The sequence below is a fragment of the Manis pentadactyla genome, chromosome 12 (assembly GCF_030020395.1).
Source record: "Manis pentadactyla isolate mManPen7 chromosome 12, mManPen7.hap1, whole genome shotgun sequence".
NCBI lineage: Eukaryota > Metazoa > Chordata > Mammalia > Pholidota > Manidae > Manis > Manis pentadactyla.
Window position 1 is genome coordinate 5,038,502 of NC_080030.1, and position 22,572 is coordinate 5,061,073.

General features: G+C 50.6%; 1 protein-coding gene and 1 long non-coding RNA gene across 4 annotated transcripts in view; one reads left to right on the plus strand and one right to left on the minus strand.

Moving 5' to 3' along the window:
- The window catches only part of LOC118911879 (cation channel sperm-associated auxiliary subunit delta), a 33,207-nt gene extending 10,712 nt beyond the window's left edge, over positions 1 to 22,495 (minus strand). Inside the window, exons 1-13 of one of the 3 annotated variants that reach the window (XM_057489757.1) lie at positions 22,126 to 22,231; positions 20,459 to 20,513; positions 18,292 to 18,368; positions 17,487 to 17,559; positions 16,687 to 16,801; positions 14,673 to 14,740; positions 13,234 to 13,347; positions 10,058 to 10,141; positions 7,562 to 7,712; positions 6,566 to 6,661; positions 4,103 to 4,185; positions 1,567 to 1,737; positions 69 to 182 (exon numbers count right to left, since the gene is read on the minus strand). In XM_057489757.1, coding sequence (XP_057345740.1) covers positions 69 to 182; positions 1,567 to 1,737; positions 4,103 to 4,185; positions 6,566 to 6,661; positions 7,562 to 7,712; positions 10,058 to 10,141; positions 13,234 to 13,347; positions 14,673 to 14,740; positions 16,687 to 16,801; positions 17,487 to 17,559; positions 18,292 to 18,368; positions 20,459 to 20,513; positions 22,126 to 22,199 — 1,275 coding nt within the window. In that variant the 5' untranslated portion in view covers positions 22,200 to 22,231. The other 2 variants (XM_057489755.1, XM_057489756.1) reach the window with 2 other exon arrangements.
- Positions 8,513 to 10,316, plus strand: LOC118911977 (uncharacterized). Its single transcript, XR_005024678.2, has 3 exons — positions 8,513 to 8,642; positions 9,380 to 9,504; positions 10,050 to 10,316. It is a non-coding gene; the product is annotated as an uncharacterized LOC118911977 (long non-coding RNA).
- Positions 22,496 to 22,572: the final 77 nt, after the last annotated feature.

Consider the following 22,572-nt stretch of genomic DNA (forward strand, 5'->3'; position numbering starts at 1 on the left):
GCCACGGGCCTGAGGCCCGGGAGAACACCACTCACATGAAAGCTCCTCAAACCTGGCGGTGTCCTTACCAGCGGCACTGGTGACGTGCCTGCCTTGGGTACCATCAGCGCTGTCAGCTCCAATGTGCCGTACATGTCAACGGTATACATTTTGTCTGCAAAGTCTCCTTCCAGAAGCTCTACCTGGTTAGAAGGGCAAAAAAGTATACAGTAACGGTGGTGAATACGTTAAATCAAGCCTCTGTTACCCAAAACGAAAGGGCAAGCAGGTGGGAGGTGGTCAGTGGTCCCTGCAAAGGATGGAACCTTCCAGTCTTGTAGGTGGGGAAGCACATGACCACGAGAAGGCTATCGAGGGCCCCCCAACCCCTGCAGCCCCGCCTGCCTTGGGAGGGAACTGCGGCCCTGTGTTTCTTTCTAGAGTTACCACCGGGCATGTGCCCCTAGATGGCATCACTGTCCGGATCCGGACACTGTCATGTCTTCTTGTTTTTTGGTCCATGGGCTCCCCCACGACCCCTGTTCTTCTTGTTTCTGTTCATTTGTGAAGAACACAGGTGGTGGGCCACGTAGCTTTCCCGGAGCCTGGATTCTCCTGGTGCAGCTGGGCACACGCCTCTGGGCCTGCGGTTCCAGCAGATCGGCAGCTGGACCATCAGCTTTGCGTCGGATCCCGTCGACAGGACCCCATGGGACACCGACCACTGCTGGCGGCAGGCCGTCGCTGGCTGGCTTTCTGGATGCGGAGGTTGCCACGTGGCAATATTGTATCATTTTGTTTCCCTGTATTCCCTGGATTGATTTCATAGTGTAAACGTGGATCAAAGGAGTTAACGTGGACTCTATTCAGAGTGGACTAAATAGAGTTGGGGGGCCATTAGGGAGATGGGGTCTGTGCACCCCCTCTTCTCTAACTGGTCTCAGAAGAACGGTTAAACTTTGTGTTCTGTCACACCTTCGACACCTGCTTCCTGACACAGACCCCTTCCTCTAGCTTACTGCGTTGTGGGAATACATCACGAATACACACATCATACAAAATACATGTTAGGTGACTCTTTGCCTTATTGGGAAGGCTTCTCGTCAACAGTAGGCTATTAATGGTTAATTCTGGGCAGAGCCCAAAGTTATACGTGCATTTTCAACAGCGTGGGGGGTGTTCCCAGTACCTCTGACCCTGGTGTTGTTCTCATTCTCTTAACAGAATGATTTACTTCATTCTCTTCTGAACAATTCCGAGGGGTGCTTGTTACAAAGAGCCTCTAATAAAGATGAAATATGTTTCTGTGTGAAATAAGGGACATGAAACTGTACAAGGTGAAAAACTTTGTACAAGGCGAGGGGGCCAGCCCTCTGGGGCCTGGCGGTGGCTGTCTGAGTAAGTTGTTTATGTGAAATTCAAACCTAACCGGGTTTCTCTGGGTTTAACTAGGGGTCATCCGGCAGCCCTACGTGGATCTCCCATGGGTGGGTGCTGCCTCCAAATGCCCACCTCTGGGTCTCTGCGATTTGCTCTTTTTTAAGAAGAGTGCCTTGAACGCTGGTCTAAACCGTAACGATTACATACCTTGCAGTCGTCGACATGCAGGTCCATGAGACTCGCCTGAACATTCACGAGGCACCTCTGGAAATCAAAAGCTGGAAACACCGGATCGGGCACCGGGGTCAGTATTTCCAGCATCCCCACGTCCGTGAACATCAGGGCTGCCTCCTGGGACCAGATGTGTCCCTTCGGAAACTAGGAGAAAAGTGATTTGTGAGCCAGGTCATTCTAGTTCTGTTTTTGAGGATTTAAATGTTATCCTGCGGCTCAGGGTTAAAGATGGGAGAACAAACAGGAAGTAGCAAGGTGATAGGGAAGCTTGGCTGAGACGCCGGCCCCCCTGCGTTGTGCATCCCTCCCGCGGTGATTAGATGGACAATCCCCATGGAGAGGACACCCGGGCGGTGGGGGGAGTGCGGGGGAAGCAGGCCCGGAACACACACCCGTCACCGGGGAAGAGAGTCCTGAGCGAGCCCCACCCAGGGGAACCCTACTCTGTTGGGGGGTTAGGCCGCCCTGCCGGAAGTAGGGTGGCTGGGATGCTGGCAGGAAAAGTTCTGCATCAGCAAGTCAGGAGCCCAGGGGAACGTTCCTGGCTTGGGTGCTAACGAGTTACAGGAAAAAAGGAAAAGCTCAAAAGTCAGTTTTTTTCTCCCTCCTAAAAAGCTGGATATTATCTACTTCATGAGGTTTTGTGTCGATGATGAAATAAAATTAGATAAGCGTGATGTGCAAGATAATGTGAGATAATCCCAGTGCCAACACTTTCTACGTCTGTGACCTTGGGGGCACTGTATGATTCTGTCCAGTGGGGACAATATAAGGTTCTACGTCTGCCATGGACATGCAGTGGGGAAATGACAGCCTCTTCAACAGCTGGCGTTGGCAAAACCGGACGGCCACATGCAAGAGAATGAAACTGGATCACTGTCTAACCCCATACACAAAAGTAAATTCGAAATGGATCAAAGACCTGAATGTAAGTCATGAAACCATAAAACTCTAAGAAGAAAACACAGGCGAAAACCTCTTGAGCAACTTTCCCTGACCACACCTCCTCGGGCAAGGGAAACAAAAGCAAAAGTGAACAAATGGGACTACATCAAACTAAAAAGCTTCTGTACAGCAAAGGACACCATCAGCAGAACAAAAAGGCATCCTACAGTGTGGGAGAATATATTCATAAACAACATATTCAATAAGGGTCAACATCCAAAATACATAAAGAACTCACATGCCTCAACACCCAAGAAGCAAATAACCCGATTAAAAAATGGGCAGAGGATATGAACAGACAGTTCTCCAAAGAAGAAATTCACATGGCCAACAGACACATGAAAAGATGCTCCACATCGCTAATCATCAGGGAAATGCAAATAAAAGCCACAATGAGACATCACCTCACACCAGTAAGGATGGCCAGCATCAAAAAGACTAAGAACAACAAATGCTGGTGAGGATGTGGAGAAAGGGGAACCCTCCTACACTGCTGGTGGGAATGTAAGCTAGTTCAACCATTGTGGAAAGCAGTATGGAGGTTCCTCAAAAAACTAAAAATAGAAATACCATTTGACCTGGGAATCCCACTTCTTGGAATTTACCCAAAGAATACAAGATCTCAGACCCAAAAAGACAGATGCACCCCTATGTTTATTGCAGCACTATTTACAATAGCCACGATATGGAAGCAACCTAAGTGTCCATCAGCAGATGAATGGATAAAGAAGAGGTGATACATATATACAATGGAATACTATTCGGCCATGAGAAGAAAACAAATCCTACCAGTTGCAACAACATGGATGGAGCTAGAGGGTATTATGCTCAGTGAAATAAGCCAGGTGGAGAAAGACAAGTACCAAATGATTTCCCTTGTTTGGAGTGTAACAATGAAGCAAAACTGAAGGAACAAAACAGCAGCAGACTCACAGACTCCAAGAAGGAACTAGTGGTTAGCAAAGGGGAGGGGTGGGGAGGGAGGGAGAAGGGGGGGATTGAGGGGCATTGCGATTGGCATACGTGGTGTGTGTGGGGGGGTCACTGGGAAGACAGTGTAGCACAGAGAGGACAAGTAGTGACTCTGACGTCTCACTACACTGACAGTGACTGCAGTGGGATGTGGGGGGGACTTGATAATATGGGTGAATTAGTAACCACCATGTTTTTCATGTGAAACCTTTATAAGAATGTATATCAATGATACCTTAATAAAAAAAGGGTTCTACTTCTTAAGACTATGGTTAAATTCGAGTTAAGTGAGGTAAGAGAAGAAGGAATCAGCTGCTCTGTTCCAAGCGCTGACCAAGTCTTAGCCGTCGTTGGTGTCATTTTAATAACCTTTAAAATCACTATTATGATACACTTATTAAGCATTAAATTAACATTACTAATTTAATATTAATTGGAATCATTGCTAAAGTATTGCTATCACCATTAAAAATACTATTGCTGTGTTAATAACGAGAGCAAGTTCTAGCCTTCAGAGAAGGGACGGGAAGTTTGGGAAGAGGGCCGCCATTCCTCACCACCCAGGTGACCACCCTGCTTGGATTTTACCTACTTTGATCAGGGAATTGGACAGGTATCCCAGGTTACCGTAATACACAGTGTTCTCCCGCGTTAGAACTGCCAGCTGATGTGTGTCTATGAAAGACCAAAGATGACAAAACAACAATTGAAATGAAGGTTGGCTCCAGGGACAAAAACATTTTTAAAAGATAAAAAGTTAAAGTTAAAAAAAAAATTGCCCCGAATGCCATCATACAGACCAGGGATATTAATGAGTGTCGGTGAGGCTGTGGAGGGATTAGGGCCCTCATACGCTGCTCGTGGGAATAAAAAATGGGGCAGCCTCTGTGCCCAGCCGGCGGTTGCTCCAAAGGTGAAGCCCAGAGCTGCCGGATGACCCAGCACGTCCCCTCCTAGGTGTCCACGAACAGAAAGGCCATCTACCCACACGGAAGGCGGCATGTGAATGTCCACAGCAGTGTGATTCACAGCACTCAGGGGTGGAAGCAAGCCAAGTGCCCATCTACTGAGGAATGGATACACACAGTGTGTCCAGCCACACCCCCTGGAATATTACGCAGCTGTGAAAAGGAGCGGAGCACTGCCATGTGCTGCAGTGTGGACGGATCCTGAACACATGGTGGTCAGGGAGACACCAGACACACAGGCCACACGATCGGTGACCCCATTGCTGTAAAATGCCCATAACAGGTGAATCCACAGACAGAAAGTGGGTTTGTGGGGGCTGGGGGCTGAGGGAAATGAGGGATTACAGGGTGGTAGCTAAGGGGATGACTTTCTTTGTGGGGGGATGACATGGGCCGAAAGTTGACGGCGGTGATGGTGTCATAAACCTGTACATGCCCTAAAAACCCCTGAATTGCACACTTTAAATGGGTGAATTGTACAATATGTGAATTATATCTCAATAAAGCTGTAACAACCAAAACTCAGCAAATGATTTCTCTGCTTTGCCTGTGTCTTAGCCCGTGTGGGCAGCCATAGCACAGACGGGGAGGCTCAGGAACAGCAGACATTTACTCCCCGTGGATCTGGAGGCTGGACATCCAAGGTCAAGGTGCCGCCAGCTTCGGTGTCTGGTGAGGGCTGCTTCCTCGCTCACAGACGGCGCCTTCTCCCTGCGTCCTCATGTGGAGGAAGGGGCTGGGGGCCTTATGGGGTCTCTGTTATAAGGGCACTGATCCCATTCACAAGGGTCCCACCCTCGGGACCTAATCCCTTCCCCAAAGGCCCACCTCACGGTACCATCACCCTGGGGGTTAAATCTCAACATATGGATTTGTGGGTGGGACACCACCATTCAGACACCAGCAGCCTGGGCTTGGTGGAGGAAGAGGTGAGAATGCGAAGGACCAATTAGGAAGCTTCTAGCGGTGGGGAAAGAGATGATAAATACATGGTACCCGCTCGATTTCCGGAGACCAGCGGTTCTTTAAGGGGCACAGACGATGCTGTATGTTTTCAGCAGTTCCACAGTTAATATACATTGTGAGTGTCTCTACTGACTGGAAAGGGACACCCCAAATCCCTAATAGCGGGTAATTGTAGGAAGCTGGAGAGGGGCCTGGAGTTGGGGGCTGGTCATAGGGACTTTAATTGTACTTGTAATTTAAAAAAAGCTTTAAGGGATCATGCATCGCAGGTATAATTATAAACAAATGTATCATTCATTCCTAGGATCTAAATTGATTTTAAATGGATAAAGGGATATAGGTGACAGGAGGCGGGGCAAAACCAGCAAACGGGAAATACTGACTCTTAAAACATCAAGTGACGTTACGGTCTGCTTTGTGGCATTGTCTGCCTCAACGTTTGCAAGCCAGGAGCTGTGTTAGGAGAACAGCCATACTGGTGAATTTCATCTTTCCTGACAGAACTGGTCAGGAGAGCAACAGGACAATTTACTAGCTAAAAAATCCCAACAGCGCCATCTGTTACACATTGCATTGAGTCCCCTCCACAAAAAGATGTGTTGAAGTTCTAACCCCAGGACCTTGGAATGTGACCTTCTCTGGGGACAGGGTTTCTCAGCGGTGATTAAGTTAAAATGAGGTCATCGGGGTGAGCCCTGATGTGATATGACAGTGTCCTTATAAAAAGGGGAAGTTTGGACACAGACAGGCACGCGGGGAGATGACGGCCATCTACAAGCCATGGAAAAAGGCTGGGGGACAGATCCTAGTCTGCGGCCTTCGGTAGGATCACGGCCCTGCTGACATCTTGAGTTCGGACTTCCAGCCTCCAGAACTGAGAGACAATATGTGTTGTTCTGAGCCGCCTGGTTCACAGTACATGGTCACAGCAGCCCTAGGAAACACATGCCCAAACGACATTCCATGGGGTGGCAAGAGGGCATCGAAGCTGACGCCCACAGTCTTTCCAGAATGCATGATCATTGCGTTTGGGTTTGGTCTGCCTTCGTTCCAGCAGGCCAGTGGTTGATAAGCCAGGTACAAAGCCCGTCTAGGCAGGCAGCTGAGGCTTGGGCACTCACTGGCAGCCACGCCGCGGATGCTGATGTTGGCCTCAGAAATGGAAGAATACAATGTGCGGCGTCCTTTCTGCACCACAACGGGTTTGACAAGCTGACCTGTGGGAAAATGGAGCAGAATTGTGAGGGCCTGTGCATGGGCGGGGAAAGGGACTCCCACCGCCGCCACCCACTGCCTCCCACTCTGCCCGCTTGGTTCTCGGCACCAGTGATGAAGAATCAAGGAAGACAGAGCTCTGAGAGGCAGTGTTGTAAAATATCATAGGGAACATGCTTAGGGTTAAGAAAACTCAACCCCTGCAACTCTCCTTGGGACAAGAGCTTGAGGCATGGCTGTTGAGTTGGTAAGAGAAATAATTTTTCATTGTCTGGAGGCATGAACATGGTGGGACGCCTTTTACTACCTGGATAAGGTGTTTAGAGAATAACACACATTCATTCTGGAATGGGCTCCCCAAATGGGCAGCCAGTCCTGAGCCTTTTTCTTGCACTGGGGTAAACAGCCATGTTCAGGCGACCTGACTGGTGCTGGGTAGCAGGCTGCAATTGTAGGTGCTCCTGCAGCCATTCCTGTGTCCAGAGGCCCCTGACAGCGCCCCCTCCAGGGAGGGAGGCCTCCTTCTGCTCCTCTCCTTAGGCTAGGCTGGGGCTCATGTAGCCAGGAAACTGCCAGGATTCTTCAGCTGGGCCAGCCAGAGGTACTGGACATTTCCTGATTTTCCTCTGGCCTGGGAAAAGTTCAAGGGGGTGGCCCTGACCCACATCACCTCCCAGAGCCGCTAAGCTTGGTTGTTGCCAATTCCCAAAACACGACCTGCCATTTCTGGACCAAGGGCTCGAACCCTCTGCCTTAGGCATCCGGGGACTTTCAGAACCTGCCCACATGGCTGTAAAGACTCCAGGAGGCAGGACCTAGGGGCTGTCCACTCAAGTCAGGGCAGCGCTGTCCCTGCGTGGTGGGGACACTGCACGGCAGCCCTGAGCCTGGGCCTCGCTCACCTTCGTTTACGGAAACCAAGAGGCTCTTCTCAAACCAGAAGATGAGAAAGCCTCTCTGTCCGGGCACGATGAGGACCTCCAGCGGCTCACTGTAGTTAAAGGGCAGCACAAAGGTGAGGTTCAGGGGGTGGTCCGAGTAGCTGAACTTGGCCTGCGGGAGGAAGACCAGAGTCGTGGGCAGTACAAAGCTGGGTCCGTGCTTATGCAGACAGGACAGTGCATGTGGGTCCCCCTTTATTCAGATGCCCTTCACGCCTAATCATCTAGGCCAGTGGCTCTCAGTGTGGGGCGATCCCGCCCCCAGGGGACACTGGGTGATGTCTGGGGACATCTGCGGTCATCAGGACGCGGGAGCTCCCGGAATGGAGGGGATGGGGCCCAGGGGTGCTGCGCAGCCCTACATGCCCAGGACGGGCCCTCCCAACAAAGAGCCATCTGACCCCAAAGCCCCGCAGAGCCGGTGCTCCCCACGCGTTCCTGCTCTGCTCGGCCAGGCCCGCGTCGGCACCTTAGCCCCGGGTGTTTATTCGAGCTGACTTCCCGGGGCGAGACCCCGTCTCTCCTCCAGCCGCCTGCACACGCCGGATGCTTTTCCTAGCAGCCTCTCACCTAAAGCTGCTGGCGTATCACAACCCTCCACGGGCTCCTCTGGGGTCAGGTCCCCTTCCCCTGAGTGCCGTCAAAGCTCTCTCTCTCCCCTGCTGTTTGTGGAAGACCTCTGTGCCTCCCGAGGACGGAATCAAGAACACAGACAGTGTGGCGGGTTTCCAAGGGGTCCCACCATCATGCCTGGATTCCTTTCCCAGACGGCACCCAAGGGAGAGGACGGGGAGGGACTTAGTGCTCAGGGCCGACGCGGGTTTGCGCACGGGCTGCCGAACGCGACCCGTCCTGCCCCCCACGCGGACGCGAGGACCAGGCCCACCCTGAGTGAGTCTGCAGACCCGGCTCAGCCCCGCTGGGGCCCGAACTGGCCGGCCTTGCTCTGCGGGTCCTGAGAAGTGGCCTCTGTGTCGGGAGCCCGGCTGAGATGCCAGGTGTTGGAGAAGCCGGTTAAGGCAACAAGGCGAACAGGAAAGAGGTCAGCAGTTCAGAGCGATGGGACAGAGCACACCTGAGACCCTGCTCTGTCCCTCCCTGGCTAACGGGCGGGGCGCCCTGGGGTGCCCACTGGGTCAGTGCAGCTGTGAGGTCCCGCACTGCGGATAAAGGCTCCGGCAGTGTCACACACCCGGGGCCCCGAGCGGGAGGGGCCCGAAGCGCTGAGCCAGAGTGGAGCACAAGCCTCCAGGACCTTCTCCTTCCCTGAGGCCAGGCAGAGGCCCCTGAACGGGACGTAGTGGAAGGCCACAGACAGGGACCTGGCAACGACGGTGCCCAGGCGAGGAAGGCAAACATGCAGACAGTGAGGCCCGAGCCCTGACGGCATCCGCGTCCCAGCCCGCTGTGTGTGGGCAGAGCCACATTACGTGGCAGCCTTCCTGCCTGCCTGTGGCCAGGCCCCAGAAGTCATGCAGAGTCGTAACCAGGAGCTGGACTCCTCAGCCATTACATTCTTGGGATTTTCGGGGTGGTGGGAGTGTCCCTGTTATTCATGGAGGACTGGGAGGTTTACACTATGAGGGGATGCAGGCTGGGAGCAGGACCCGCCATGATTCCAGAGGGTTGAGGCTTTCACCACCAGCCATCAGCCCACCGTCTGGAGACTCCCTGAGGCGGGGTCTCCCCAGACCTTCAGAGCCGCGCCCCGGCTGACAGTGTGTGCAATACCCAGTACTGACTGGACTTAAACTGTTTCTGACTCTACTTTGTTTTCAGATGCAGTTTACGTGAACTGACCCCTCTTCTCAACTTAGCCTAAGTGCTGTCTCTGAGGTCACAGGTTTCTCGTCCTGGTTTTCTGAGTACACATGAAAGTCATCCATAAAAAGGCTGGATGCCAGGTATTTGAAACGATCCTGTGCGCCGTCTGGGACACACGCGCCCCGTCTTGTATTTCGTCCCTAGTGCGAAGCATAATGACCAGCACCCCCTAGACACTACTTGAATATTGCTGCGTGCATGACTGAAGGAGCAGATGAACGGGGGAGAAAGGGGTGGGGGGGTGTGAGGGTGGGTATGCGGATGACGTCATTAGGTGGATGGGTGGATGGGTGGGTGTGTGGCTGGGTGGATGTGTGGATGAATGGGTGGGAGGGTGTATGGGTGGGTGGGTGGGTGGGTGGATGGGTGGATGGATAGGTGTGTGGGTGGATGGGTGGGTGGGTGGGTGGATGGGTGGATGAACGGGTGGGAGGGTGGATGGGTGGGTGGGTGGGTGGGTGGGAGGGAGGATGGGTGGTTGAATGGATAGTCTGGTGGATGGTCTCATGGACGGATAGGTGAATGAAAAGCTAGATAAATTTCAGATAGGAAAATCTAAGTGTATAAGTTTTAACAAACCTGGCTTGCGGCAAAAGTCACTTAATCCATTCTTCCCCACTCAGAGTCGCTCACCTGCCCATGATTGACGAGCAGCGTCCCAACCTGTGACAAGGAGTGGAAGTAGAAGATGCCACCCAAGGTCCCGTCCGGTTCTGCCTGTGAAACAATCCAACAGACACCGCGGGTGAGCATGTTCTGAGCCGAAGCCTGGCTGCAGACTTAACTCCAGACTCCGAAACAAGCTGAAATGAAGGAAAGTCTTTTTTATTATGCTCGGTTTCCCCTGTTTGGAGCTGCGGCATGTGAGGCAGAACCTCGGGTGAAGGCGGTGTTGGTGTGAGGCGTCGGAGGGGGTGGAGTGGCCCTGACCGCCAGGGGCCCCCCTGCGTCCTTCCTTCCTGCCTCGGCTCCTCCGTGCTGATGTTTGGCTGGTCCGCCAAGTGCCCAGCAGGCAAGCTGGATGGAGCGTGAGGCCAAGGGCCCCCCAGGACAGCGGGGCAGTTTGCCCCGGCAGCCCAGCGGGCTATCTCCAGACACCTCTCAGGTACGAGAGAGGCAGACGAGTGTCTTATTTAAGCCTGTTACTATTACCTGGGGCGCCATGGACTGAATCGTGCCCCCTCCAGTCCATATGCCGAAGCCCTAACACCCTGTCTTGCTCTGTTCGGGCTGCTCTAACAAGCGGCCACAGACAGAGTGGCTGGTAAACAACAGAAATTTATTGCTCACGGTTCTGGAGGCTGGAAGTCTGAGACGCCAAGGGCGGCCCACTTCCGGGGCACAGACTTCTCACTGCGTCCTCATGGGGCAGAAGGGGGCTAGTCATCTTTCTGGGCCCTCCTATAAGGGCACTGATCCCACTCACAAGGGCCCCACCTCCCAATACCATCAGATCAGGCAGGATGGCAAAATACCAGTTTGTGGGGGGCACAAACATTCAGATGACGGCACCCCCGGTGGGATGGTATTGGAGGTGGAGCCTCTGGGAGGCGATTAGGTTTGGATGAGGCCATGAGGGCGGGGCCCCTGTGTGGGATTAGTGCCCTTACAAGAAGAGACACAGAGTGTGCTTTCTCCGCCACGTGAGCACACAGTGAGAAGACGGCCGTCCAGAAGCCAGGAAGGGGTCCTCACCAGGAACCTGTCCTGCTGGCACCTTGGTCTTGGACTTCCAGCCTCCCAAACTCTGAGAAAGGACCAGCTGTTGCTTATGTCACCCCGTCTATGGTCTGCTATGGCCACCCAACCTGACCAGATGGCCAGACGTCCTGGCGGCCTGCCCATCACCTCCCCCCTGAACATCCCAGCTCCTCTTCCCTGCTGGCAGAACCCGCAGGGGGCGTTGGTCTTAGGGGGTGAACAGTGATGGCTCTAGACCATCAGGCTCGGGAACTCCGCCCCATGGCCATGAAACACAGCCACACACAGAGCAAAGACTGTTGCATTGATTGGTATGTAAATGGTGGGGCATCATGGGGGGGAATGGACCTGTTTCTAGGATTTCACCGCCTCTCCCCGGGAGGGCTGTGAGTTTCCGGTGGTACAAAGGGTGGCTGTACCATGTTGGGTGGAATTCTGATCGTGTCAGGGTCTTTGAAGATTAAGTATGGTTCAAGGACATGGGTATGGCTGCCCCATTGACAAGGGGTGGACCTGTGGTGGTTAATTTCACGTCAACTTGACTGGGCTCAGGGATGCCCAGGTAGCTGGGGGAACATCGTTTCATGGCCTGTCTGAGGGGGTGTTTCTGGAGGTTAGCGTTTGACTCAGTAGAGCCTGCGAGGTGGACCTGCCCTCACCCCTGTGGTGGGCACCATCCAGTCCTCGGGGACAAAAAGGTGGAGGCAGGGTGAGCCCACTCCTTCCCCTGCAACTGGGATGTCCACCTTCTCCTGCCCTCGGACATCGAGCTCCTGGCTCCAGGGGCCTTGATCTTGGGGTCCCGTGCCAGCGGCCCCTTGGTTCTCAGCCCTTGCCCTCGGTCTGAATTACACAGCCAGCCTTCCCGCTTCTCCGGAGGGAAGACAGCAGACTGTGAGACTCCTCTGCCTCCATACCCATGCGACCCAATTCCTATTAAAAAAAGCCCATATGGGTTCTGTTTCTCTGAAGAACCCTAATCCAGTTGGGGGTTTTAGTGATGATGATTCTCAACCGAGCACAAGTATTAACTCTGGGGCCTTACGGGCCTGGTTTCGAAACCAGGTGGCCACTTCTAGGCGTCTCTGGCCTCCTGGGCAGGGCAGAGAAATGGGACCTGGGACAGGAGCAGAACTGGAGAGCAGAGTCGATTCTTTCTGCCTTCCTTTAGACATACCTCCCAAGTGTGTGGGGGAAGCCGCTCTCTCTGTCGGAATGACCACCCTTATCCCTTCGCTACCCAAGGGTCCTGTCCACGTCAGCTCTTCAGATCCCAGCTCTGCCAAGCTGTGTGGCTTTGGCAAAGGCCCTGTGCCTCTCTGAGCCTTCATTACCGTATCAGTTTCCTGGCGCAGCCGTAACAAAGCACCCCATGGCTGGTGGCTTAAAACAACAGAGATTTGCTGTCCTGGTGCTGGAAGCCAGAAGTCCGAAAGCAGGCGCTGGCAGGGCTGCTTCCTTCCGAGGCCCCGAGGGACGCAGCTGGCCGCGCACGGCTCTTCCTGCCTCTGTCCTCGGCATTCCTTGCGGTCGCATCCCTCCCATGTGCCTCTGTCGCCCCGAGGCTGTCTTCTGTGTGTGCATCTCTCCGTGTCCCCTCCTCTTCCTACAAGGACTCCAGTCATTGGAACAAGGACCCACCTTACACCCAGGATGACTTCATTCGAGCGTGACTAATGACGTCAGCAAAGACCCTATTTCCAAGTAGGGTCACATTCTGAGGCTGTGGTTGGATGCGAGTTTGGGTGGGGATGACACATATTCAACCTGGCAGAGTTCTGCCATGTACAAAATGGGGTGGTGATGGTCCTTGATGTTGCTGACCTTTGGGTGGACGTGGGGTTAAGTGTCGTAAGTAACGTGCAGATTTTACTACGGCTCCCAGCGTTCCATAAGCACAGTCCCAAACCAGGGCTATGACCCGAAATCCTTTCCTAACTTCCAAAGCTCCCTAGCCTGCTACTTAGACCTGGATTTTTCCCTACTCTCCCAGCCACCTGGCTTTCTTTCTAAAGAAAGAAAAGCCCTTGTTCAACCACTGTCACCTAATAACTTGTAGCACACAAGAAAATTATTTTTATGTTCACTTTTTTACCAGTTTAACATACCTGTCTTTTGTGTGCAAACTTCTGAAAGCTGTATCCCTGGGTATCCGAGAAATACACATTGGCCTGAGATAGCTGATCTCCAAGCAAATAAGCAAAAACTGATTTGCTTATATCCTGGGGAAAAAAGACACATAAAATAGTCTCTTCAAAAGGAGATGGAGGGTGGTGGACTGGGAGCTGTTCTTTCAGGGCGCACGCTTGCAGCTAGTAGGTAAGTGCAGAGACTAATGTACAGCATCGTGATGGTAGACAGCAACACTGCATTATAAACATTGCTGAGAAAATAGATCTTAATTGTTCCCCATAACAAAAAAGAAATGGTTATTATGTGACATGATATGGTGGTGATTATATTGTTACAAAAATATATCAAATTAACACACCCTACACCTTAAATTTTACACAGCGGTGTCTGTCAATTACATCTTGGTTTAAAAAGAAGATGGGCATCTTACTACACTGATGGGCAGTGACTGCATTGGGGTCTGGTGGGGACTTGATAATATGGGTAAATGTAGTAACCACATTGTTTTTCATGTGAAACCTTCATAAGAGTGTGTATCGATCATACGGGAATAAAAATAAGTAAAAGAAAAAAAAAAGATGGGGAGAGAGATACCAGTGATCATACTCCTGGGCATTTATCCCACAGAAATGAAAACTGATGTCTACATGAAAATCTGTGCAAGATTTCCTAGCAGCCTTCTCTGGAATAGGTCTGAAGTGGAAACATCCCAGTGGTGGTATATCCACGTCATGGAACATTACTCAGCAACGAAAAAGGAGGTGACCTGCCAATATACAGAGCAGATGAGATGAGTCTCGAGAGAATTTTGCTGGAAAAGCTAGTTCCCGAGGGTTACACTTTGTATGGTCCCTTCCGTATAGCATTCTCGAAACGATGAAATTACAGAGACAGGACGGGCTAGTGTTTGCCAGGGGTTAGGTACAGGGTGGGGGCCAGGTGGCTCTGGGGTGATGGAACAGTCTCGTATTTTGATGGCGGTAGTGGTTCCGTGACTTTACACAGGTGACAAAACAGCATAGAACAGACACACACGTCCTGTGTAGCCATGTCCATTTCCTGTTTTAGTCGTGTGCATACTTATGTAAGATGCAACCACTGGAGGAACCTGGACATAGGGCACATGGGACTCTTATTTTTTTCAATTTCCCATAGAGTCTCTGATTATTTCAAAATAACAGGTCAAAAAAAAAAAGAGAGAGAGAGATGGATGTATTTATAGAGTGTCAGCCAGTCGGTCTGAAGGTAGCTCCAGAGGCTACCCACCTCTCAGGTCCTCTTAGGGGCCCTGGGGAGACGCTGCTGTCCAAGTCCATCGCAGTCCCACCCCTCAGGGCCTAGACTGACCTGAATTACTCATATTTGTTTGTGCTCAGAGCAGGGTACAAAATGTCAGACTGCACTCTCTACTCACCAGGCAGGAGGGACTCCCACTGTAACAACAATTATCACCGGACATATGTGAAACGGGGTGTTCTATGCCTGGAAGGAGAAGATGGTTTAACAAAAGATGACTTCCCTGAAGCTCAGAGGAAAGGGTTTCTCACCCTCAGCACCACGGGTGCTGCCCCCAGTTGATAAGCACTGGCTTTGCTGACACTCTTATAGGACCAAATTAGCCAAAATTGCAGGAAGGGTACCCTTCCCTTGCTTCTATTTTAAAAGCTCAGAAGATTTGGTTGTAAAGAAAACAGACATATGGACAACAGGTACATGCAAAGATGTTCCCGATATCACTGGTCATTAGGGACGTGCAAAGCGAAACCACGCATATACATTAGGATGGCCCTTATCAGAGGGACAGAACAAGTGCTGGCAAGGATGTGGAGAAATGGGAGCCCTTGTGCATTGTTGACAAGAATGGAAAATGGGGCAGCCACTCTGGAAGACGGTATGGGGGTTCCTCAAAAAATAGAAAATAGAAATTCAGCAACTTCATTGAAGTATATGCCCACAAAAACTCAAAGCAGGCACTCAAGGAGACCTTTGGACACATATGTTCAAAGCAGCATTATTCACAACAGCTAAAATGTGGAAGCAACGCAAAGGTCCACAGATAAACACACTGTGGTCCCTCCACACACTGGAATATTATTCAGCCATGAAAAGGAAGGACAGTCTGACACATGCTAAATCGTGGATGGGCCTTGACGACACAGTGCTCAGTGACGTAAGCCAGACACCAAAGGGCCGATCCTGTCGGATCCCCCTCCCAGGACGTCCCTGGAGGAGCCCATTCAAGGAGACAAAGTGGGCACTGGGGCCGGGGTCTGGGGGAGGAGGGGTTGCCTATCTGGATGCTATTAGGAAATATAAGGACAGAGAGAAGAGGAAGGACAGACCAGACTGACTGACAAGGAGCTCTGGTGGCTCCTCAGTAGGTTAAATACGGAGCTGCCATCGGACCCAGAAATTCTGCCCCTGGGTTTGATTACCCAAAGAACTGGAAGCATACGCCCTCCCAGAAACTTGTGTGCAAAGGTTCACAGCAGCGCTGTTCCCAACGGCCCATAGGAGCAGCAGAACCAACAGCTGCCAGCTACTGAACAGAGAAGACGTGATCCGTCCACACACGGGAACCTCACTCAGCCAACAAGAGGGCTGGAGCCCCAACACGCACCACACCCGGTGCTCAGTGACAGACGCCAGCCCCACAAGGCCACGCGGCATGTGACCCAATTTCTGTGAAGTGCCCAGAGCAGGCAGATCTGCAAACAGAACGTAGGCTTGTGGTTGCCAGGGGCTGGGAGTGGGGATGGGGAGCCCTGGGTGGTATCTGGGGACATTTTTGTTGTTAGGACTTGTGGGGGGCGCTCCTGGCATTGAGTGGGTGGGGCCCCGGATGCTTCTCAACACCCCCCAGTGCCCAGGACGGCCCCATTCCAGAGATGGTCTGGCCGTAAGTGTCAGCAGCACCAGGGCGGAAAGACCCCTTTCTCACGGCGAGGAGCTGTGCTTTCTCCTCCTCCTTTCCCAGAGAGCCCATCCTTCTTTTCTGAAGAATAACACCTCTACTGTTCCCACTCCTGACCTCCTCTCCTTCCTCTCTCAATCAAGCTCATCCTCTCTACTGTTCTCTGGCCCTTTGCGTGGCATGCAGTACATGGGGCTGAGTATCCCCGGCACCAGCCTTGTCCCTGGGCAGCCAGGAGTCCTGCTCCCAGACACCTGCTCCCTCGCTTGCGTCCATCAGTCAGAGCAGGGTTTTGCAACTCATGATCCCAGTCCCCGATGGAAGCATTAGTTTCCCACACTATGGGATGGGGGTGCGGGGGGCCAGGCTAATTTTCATTGGAATGTTCCAGGACAAGGTAGGGCCGAGGAGCTGACATCCAACTCCCAGCATTATTGGAACACCCACAGTGAATAAGCTTTTCTCTGCCATTGGCTAAATTCAAACAAGAAAAAAACACACCAAACTCACGTACCTATAGATGCATTCCAGGAATCGGTTTCATAATCATAGACATAGACTTTTCGGTTGATGATAAACAGTAATACTGAACCCGCAAAATGTGCTGCTGTTAGCTCTGGTGTGCCGACCTAGAGATGACGACATATATACCCACCAGGGTCTCTTTTCAGACATCAGTCAGAAAGTGCTTCTAGATGCACATCTGAGGAACATTTATGCCAGCAAGAGTTGTTTGGTTCCTGGATCTTGGGAGCTATGCATCCTGGGGTCAGAACTGGGGGTTGAACCTGATTCCTAACTTCACTTCACTTCCTTCTCCCTTTGCAAGACCACCTCTGAGCATCAAGTCTAAAGTACAAATGATGAGTGGTGAGCAGAACTGATGGGTGGGCCGCCTACGAGAGACGCGGTGTTTCGGCTCATGGCAAAGCCTCCTTTCGTGTAGATGCCCAAAGCAGAATTTCTCAGGACGGCTACTCAGAGTTTTCTGGTTTGGTTTAGGACCGATTTAGGGAGGCCCTGAAATTAGGGCATGGGATATATTCATTCGTAACACATGACCAATTGTAAGGAGCATTTGAACCAATTCTGCTTCTGTTTTTAGAAATAAAAAGAAAACTATTTTGATAGTAAGGGCAGATTAGAATCAACCCTTCTTTGGGCTTAGAAAGTGCTCTCAATGTCTTTAAGAGGTACATGGGAAGATAAAGCCCCAAATGAACCAAAACACACCAGTGGTATTTACAAGCTATGTTGTTCCCCTGAGTATTACTTGACTCAAGTGTCCCTCAGACTGTTCCGTAGGACAAGTACCTTCATTGATGTAGGGATGGAAAACGGAATGACACTACTCTCAAAGTTATCTCTTGTCAAAAAAACCTGTTGTCTGAAATAAACAGTAAAATAATTAAATTAGGACAATTTCACACAAGAAAAGAAAAAAGGCAACGGTGGGCCCTCTAATAATGTTCCATTGAAACAGAATTCCCCTCTTAACAGGAACCATCGGGTTCGATCTGTCTTACCATCCACCTATTTTTGCACGAGTAAACTTCCTTAGCCTGGGTATGTGACCTCTCAAAATAACATTATTTAGGAAATGCGATCAACTGTAAAATTATATAAAAATAGACATTAAGTGACAGCTTGCCTTGCTTAGGATGAACTTCAGTTTTGTCATTAAATGGCTCTCATCCCATTAAAGGGTTTTAGACCTTGGTAACCCCAAATGCATGCTGACCGGGGCGTGTCCATTCCTTCGGATTTGGTTACCATGACCCCCCACCCAACATGAACTCCTATTTCAGAACCCAGTTTGGGCATCCATTCCCCAGTGGAAACTTTCCAGCTATTTTCTCCTCACATACCCCCCAACACGAGTGCTTATATCAAGCCTCTGAGACGGGGGGCACCACACTATCCTGTCATTATTTTCGTTACTTGCTGGTCTCTTTAGCTCTTTTCCCCCAATGCCCACCCAACTGTGAATCCGCTGAAGGCCAGCAGCTGGCAGCACAGGACAGAGCCATCTTCCTTAATGTTCACTGAATGAATGAATGAGGGCAAACCTACAGTTTGAATAAAAAGGCAGGTACCAATACATAAAATGGTCACTTACCCTAAATACAGGGCTAGGTTTTTCTTGCAAGGATGTCTGATCAACCGTGCTGTCATAGATGAAAAGTACAGACGGTCCTAGAGTGACAGTCACAACATTTGAATTATTTCAGTAATAATAAAACACCTGATAAAAACAATTTCCTAACGGGCAACATTGAAAACGTGAAGGTGAAAATCTGGATTAGGTTAGGTGGTATTGTGTCAATGTCATTTTCCTGCTTTGATATTATCCTCTGGTTATGTCAGATGTTACTATTGGGAGAGTGTGGGTGTACGGTACCTGTAATGTTCTTTTGCACCTTGCTGTGAATCTGTAATCATGTTGAAATAAAAAGTATGGAATGACTCGCAGGGTAATTATCACAGGGATAATACCACATCTCATTCTATGTCTATGTTACTGTTTATTTACCAAGTATTAGTTATTTGAGAGAAAGGTAGGAGGATAAAGAATTGTAAAGCTGACGTGTTAGAAACCAGTCATTTGGAGGTTAGAAATGCTGACACCTCTAAAATAGTGCAGTATTGACGTTTGAGCTGGTGAACTATTTTCTCCTTCATGCATTTGAGGCACACATGCGGTGAAGGTTTTCTATCGCACCATGACTATAAGCAAATGTCAGGTACCCCCTGCCTCTGACCCGCAGACCTGGAGGGAATGCGACAGAATGCTGGAGATCCGAGAGGCCATCCAGGGGACTCAGGCATCACAGCACAAGAGTAACACCAAAAAGGCACTCCGCATATTTATTGTGCAAATGGACTTAAAACATCTAAAGAATTCTGAGTAGGGGGTTCAACACATGATCAGCACACAATCATTACCCGACCTTCAGTCCAGCCCAAGGGCGTGACGCTCCTCAAGGACACCGACACCCTGTGAGGGCGGACACGGGTTGTAGGAGCTGTTTCGGCTCTAATCATTCTGTTTTTGATCATGCGTCAAGAGTTGTAGGAAAAATAATCAAGTCATATGTACTTGTACATTTGATTTATGTATTAATCCCATTAATCCCACATTCCCCCTTTTCTTTTAAGTAGTAGATAGATATAGTAAGCAGATAGTTTCTAACAGGAGGGTTTTAACATAGTTTACTTCTCCAAATTCTGCGGTATGAAATAAAAATCTTCTTGAATTTGCGTGATGTGAAATAAAGACAGAAAATAGATTTAGTGCAATTAGAAGGTGATTGCAGGTGAGCAGGGCTATGCCTATAGACTGGGTTTTGATCTGAGCTGGGCAGGAGCAACAAAACAGCCATGGGTACAGAAGCTTTCTCTCAAACTGGGGGGGTGAGGTTCTGGGCCTCACCTCTGTTGGCCCCCAATCTCTCACCTGACGGCCCCCCTGCGACTGTGCCTTAGGTTGTTCCTCCCTTGAGGAATCTTTCCCGTCTCTGGCTTACCAGCCATCTTCCGGGGCTACACAGGGAGATGTGAAGTTGGTGAGAGAGAGAGAAGTAGTATTCTTTGAAGAGGTTGCTAGCTTTCTGCCTTTTTGAAAATTTGTGCTTCATGGCTACTATGCCCAGTGCTTGTCTTGACGTATCTTCATTAGCTGGAAAGGCTTTGGGGCACTACAATTCTATGTATGAGGCACAAATTTTAGAAAAAGGGTTGTATTCAGGAAGGGAGAAGAAAAGTTATAGAAGAGGCAAACGTTAGAAAAATGTGAGAAGATTATTTCTATGACATAACTTCTTGTAGAATAGCATAAGCCTGCATAGGTTTTAACAGACTATTAATTAACTTATGTACACACATTAACAGAACAGGAATACAGATACATAACAAAGGAGACCCACAGTTATGGGCCGTATCCAATGAAGCCAGTTAAGTAACCCAGGTGTAAGCAAAGGAGCACTTTACTTCCTATGTTACTCTAGATTTAAACTCCCCTATCAAATAGAACACTGGATAAAAACGCAGGTGATTGTAGTTCTAAACCCACTTCTATCTCCTGGCTTTGTTCAGGTTACCTGACCTTGTTTTTTAATGAAATGGTAAAGACAAATCCCTTATTTCAAAGGCCAAGGCCTCGGGGATGTTCTAGGCTTGTCACAACACCACACCCAAGAAAATACTAGGCAATGGTTGTTCTGATCAAATGATTAGACAAAAGCAAAGAATGACTGTTAAGTTCATTAATATATGGAGCCACCTACCCCTTGAATTTGATGTCCGGTGTGGAACACCTTTCCTGTCCTCACCATACGAGTACTAGAAGTTAAACGACAGGAGGGACCGCCAGTCAATGTTTATTGAATATTCTGCATGACTCCTACCAGGGTACCTCTGAGTTAACCCTAAAGGACCTGTTCCTGGTGCCTTTAGGGTTTGGGGAGCCCCTGGAAAATCTGATGAAACTCGGCCCTCCTCTCCTCTCCTACAAACACATGCAGGTATGGAGGTACATTTCTTGAGAACCCATAAAGGTTCATTTGCAGACCCCAGATTCAGAACTCCTATTCCAAAGCTTGCTTTTTCTTCTTTTTTGTTGTTGTTGGAAGTGGGGTGTTGGTGGCTGGGAGAATGTTGTTTACAGCTGAGGCTCTTCATTCACTGATTGATCCATGGATGGAGAATTGGATATAACCCATCTTGTCATACTCTGAGGCGTACCCTACTAGGAAACCTTCCTGGAAGACCCTACTCTCCACTTACTTGCTGTCTTCAGGCAAGTGTATCTTTCATTTTGTTGGGTCTGTTTAAGTAATCATCACTCTATGAACTTGGTTGTAAAGATCCAATGAGGCCATCATGCTCTGGTTGCCTTATTATCTCCGCGGCAAACAGGGCCCTGCTGAACGCGACAGGTCACTCCAGGTAGGAGTTCCCCGAGCAGGAACTAGGCTTTAAGATCTGTCTAGCACCCCCAGTGGGAACCTTGCATACAGTATTCAGTAATCTAACATCTACTGAAATCTAAAAATAGCTGGGGTAAGAAGTAAATCAATGAAACCCTCTACTCCCTCATGGAGCTAATATTCTAGTGACAGAAACAGACAAGAAAAGATTCACCAAGAAAGAGGAACACACGTTACGGATAGGAAAAAGCAGCTATGGGTGGGTGGGGCTTAAAAAAAAGGAACTGTGCTATTTAAGTCGGGATCTAAATGATAAGGAGAAATCTGGAAACAAAGCTGGCGAGATAGAGGGAATAGCAAGAGCCAAGGGTCCCAGGTCTCCAAAGGTTGGACCGAGTTTGGCACGTTCAAGGAACGGGGTGGCTGGAGCAGTGATTCGAGGGTGGCCAGGGGCCAGACCAGGGGTTTTCCAAGCCTCAGGGGACACTTGGCAATTCCTACAGACATTTTGTGACTGTCAAGCTTGGGCAAATTGGTGCTATTGGCACCTACTGGGTGGATAGAGGCAAGGGATACTGCACATTTTACAATGCACGGAAGGCCCCATTCCAGAGAACGATCTGGCCCCAAGGGTCAGCAAGGAACTTGGGTTTTATTTTGGGTGCCACAGGGAACCGGGAAAGGGAACGACAAGATCAGATCCATTTATAAGTAATCCCTTTGGCTGCCGGGCTGGGGGATGGCCTGGAGGGAACTGTCTCCGACAGGAGGGTCTGAGTGGTGGCGGTGGATGTTGGTAATAGGGGTCGAAATCGGGCCAAAGGTTTTAAGTGGCAATGTGAAGCCTTGAGGGGATAGGCTGGGGCTGTGAGAAAGAGAAATGTCGTGTCCAGTTCCTTAAAACAGTAAACTGGGAAGCCGCAATGAGGTCGGGGAGAGGGGCGTCCTTCCCAGATTCAGCCCAGGCCCCCCAGGGAGGGTCCCCGACCCCTGGCTGCACCCCAGCCAGGGGAGGGCAGTCCCACCGGCACAGCTCCTGGGCTCTGGTCACCGCGCAGAACCGCAAGGTCCCCGCTGCCATCAGCATTAAGACCAGCATCTCGCTGGAGAGTCGGGTGCCACTTCCGTCCCTCAACCACCAGGCGTAACCGATTCGTTGCCTGGGCATGCGCAGACTAGAGCCTGGGCCGAGGGGCAGGCAGCCTGGAGTGTGAGAATGAGCACGTCTTTTCTCTCTAGGAGCCTGAATCCGCACGCCTCAACATTTACCACAGCACCTGGGCATGCGCAGAGACGCTCCCACCCTCGCTGAAGTGTGACGAGCTCTCGTCGCCTCTCGAACTGACGCGCGAACACGGCCCCCACGCATGCGCGTATGGCACGCCCAACCTCTCCCCAGCCCCGCCCCCCCGTAGCAACTCGCTTGGGGCCAAGTCGGACGCGCCCGACGTCACGTACGCCCCAGCTGGGAG